Source organism: Fomitiporia mediterranea (assembly GCF_000271605.1).
Source record: "Fomitiporia mediterranea MF3/22 unplaced genomic scaffold FOMMEscaffold_790, whole genome shotgun sequence".
In the NCBI taxonomy this organism is placed as follows: Eukaryota; Fungi; Basidiomycota; class Agaricomycetes; order Hymenochaetales; family Hymenochaetaceae; genus Fomitiporia; species Fomitiporia mediterranea.
Genome location: NW_006761175.1, coordinates 1 through 2,300, shown reverse-complemented (window position 1 = coordinate 2,300; position 2,300 = coordinate 1). Strand labels below are relative to the sequence as shown.

The 2,300-nt window shown below is 33.2% G+C and overlaps 1 protein-coding gene across 1 annotated transcript; it reads left to right on the top strand.

Moving 5' to 3' along the window:
* Positions 1 to 870: 870 nt before the first annotated feature.
* Positions 871 to 1,197, top strand: FOMMEDRAFT_99727 (uncharacterized protein; the record flags this gene model as incomplete). Its single annotated transcript, XM_007272280.1, has 1 exon — positions 871 to 1,197. A coding segment is annotated over one exon (327 nt), but the record flags the coding sequence as incomplete, so codon positions are not given.
* Between the last annotated feature and the right edge of the window lie 1,103 nt (positions 1,198 to 2,300).

Sequence of the window (2,300 nt, the reverse complement as noted above, 5' to 3'; positions counted from 1 at the left end):
TTGTACATGTAGAATCAAGTGGATTCAGTGTTAAATGGAGTAGTTCAATGATACTTATTGAGTATAATATGATTGAGTGTATCAAATCATTTGTACTATAGTGTATAGTACACTGAAGCATTCGAGATGACAATTGTGGTGCATATAGTCATGCATATAACTACTGAGGGGGAAATCATAATTGCAAAGATGATGATTTCAAAGCGTTGCGTTTGTAGAGGGTAAGATAAAAGCATAGTAACAATGTAGATATGAGCAGGGAGTGTAAGGCTCATAACCTGTTAGTGTTTTGAGGTCACAATGTTTCCTAATTGATAGGAAATATTCTTCCATAGGTTTGCACACTGCTCACAAGGATACTAAGAGTAAGTCACACTAGTAGGGGTTCAGTGGACTCTGCTCATAGTGTGTAGGTGTCAATACGAGTCGACTGTGTATAAGTTCTTAATGAGCTTCATTGTCCTTAGATTAAAGTAATATATATGCTATCTAATATTGTATGTCTCAGATGTATGTCTTGGAAGACATGTCTCAGCAATAGTGTATATTTGCAAGACGTTTGCATGATTTGAGACATATGATGCATTTATCCGAAATAAATGTTAACATAGTAATATATTACTTGAAAAGTGTCTAAGTCTTTTTAAAGTTAAGAAAATTTGTTTGTATAATAAGGGCAAGTGCTCAACACTGGCAGGAGTGGGTACAAGCTACTACTTTAATGTTATTGGAGAAGGAGCAAGAAAGAGGCCAGATAGCTCTCATGCTCATCCTTAATGTCTCAACACAATAGTCTTCTACTCACTATATACTTTGTAAGTAATGTTTTACACATTTATATATCTCTAATTCAATTTTACAGGTTGTGTACTCTGCTTTCAAAAGGCTATAGACACATTTTGTACTAAGTGTGAGTATTACAACTATGAGCTTGATACAAAGGACTGGGCTACAATTGAGCTTGTATTATCTTGGCTTCATCATTTCCAACATGTAACAACTACTATGTCAGCTACAAAGATTCCTACCTTATCTTCAGTATATGGGTACTTTTTACACCTCCAGAACAGTCTCTACAAAGCAATACAAGAGTTTCCTGCTACTGTACTACTACAACTAAAAGATACACTATGTGTAGCACACAAGAAACTTGCTAACTATCTTACCTGGTTTGTTGCATCACCTTATTACTTATGAGCTACATGTAAGTTGTTACCTTACTCTCACTCATCAGTACTTATACTTTTGTCTATATCCTTAGTCTTAGACCCTCATATCTTATACTCTAGAATGAAACAGAATGCTATTAGTAATGCCTGACTGTTACAACTCATTGATGAGGCAAAGTGTATGCTCAAGGAACATTTTCATTCAACTTACATTATTTGTTATTAAGGCAATACAATCTCTTCAGATGCTCTCATGGACAATACTGAAACAAGTGTACATAATATTGTGAGTCTTTTCTCCACCAACAAGCTGTCAAACAGTAACACTGAGCTTAAGGAGTACTTCTCTATGAAGCAGGAATGGTCATAGACAGACTGTGACCCTGTCAAATGGTGGGCTGGCCAATGTGCTCAGTTTCCTTTACTATCACTATTTGCTCAGGATATACATTGTATTCCAGGTATGTTGTTCTTTGCATCATTTTCAAATAATATTCAGGTCTGTTTTACAGGTTCTTCTGTTGCTGTTGAATGGATCTTCTCATCTGGACAAGATACTATTGCTTTTCATCATTCAAGCCTTTGCCCTAGAACTATTAGGGACTTGATGATAGTAAAGCATACTTTGAAGGTAGTGAACAAGTCTATTTAGTTATATTCAATGTCTATAGTAACTACACTACCTATATACCTTCTTTGTAAGTGTATACACTGTATATACTGTATATGCTACTAGTGTATTGTATAGCTCCCCCAGACTCTACATTTACACATGTATTTTTACACATGTATGTGTATATGTTAGAGAATTTATGCACATAAGTGTATACACTACACACAGAGCACTACATTATATGCACTTGATCTTCAGTACTTGATTATGTAATCACTTCAATATATTGTTTAAAAGTAAAACCAAATTATATTATAAGTCTAACAGAGTGATTGTTAACAATATTAATATATATAATTGTATATTATCTTACTAAAAGTACTATAATTAACTTACAAGCATAATACATTACTTTTATAAATATTATAACCAATCAACTACTATTGTTTATTAATTTATATACAATTTTAACATATTACAATAAAAGTTAAGTACTTGTGTCTCACATATAATATTGT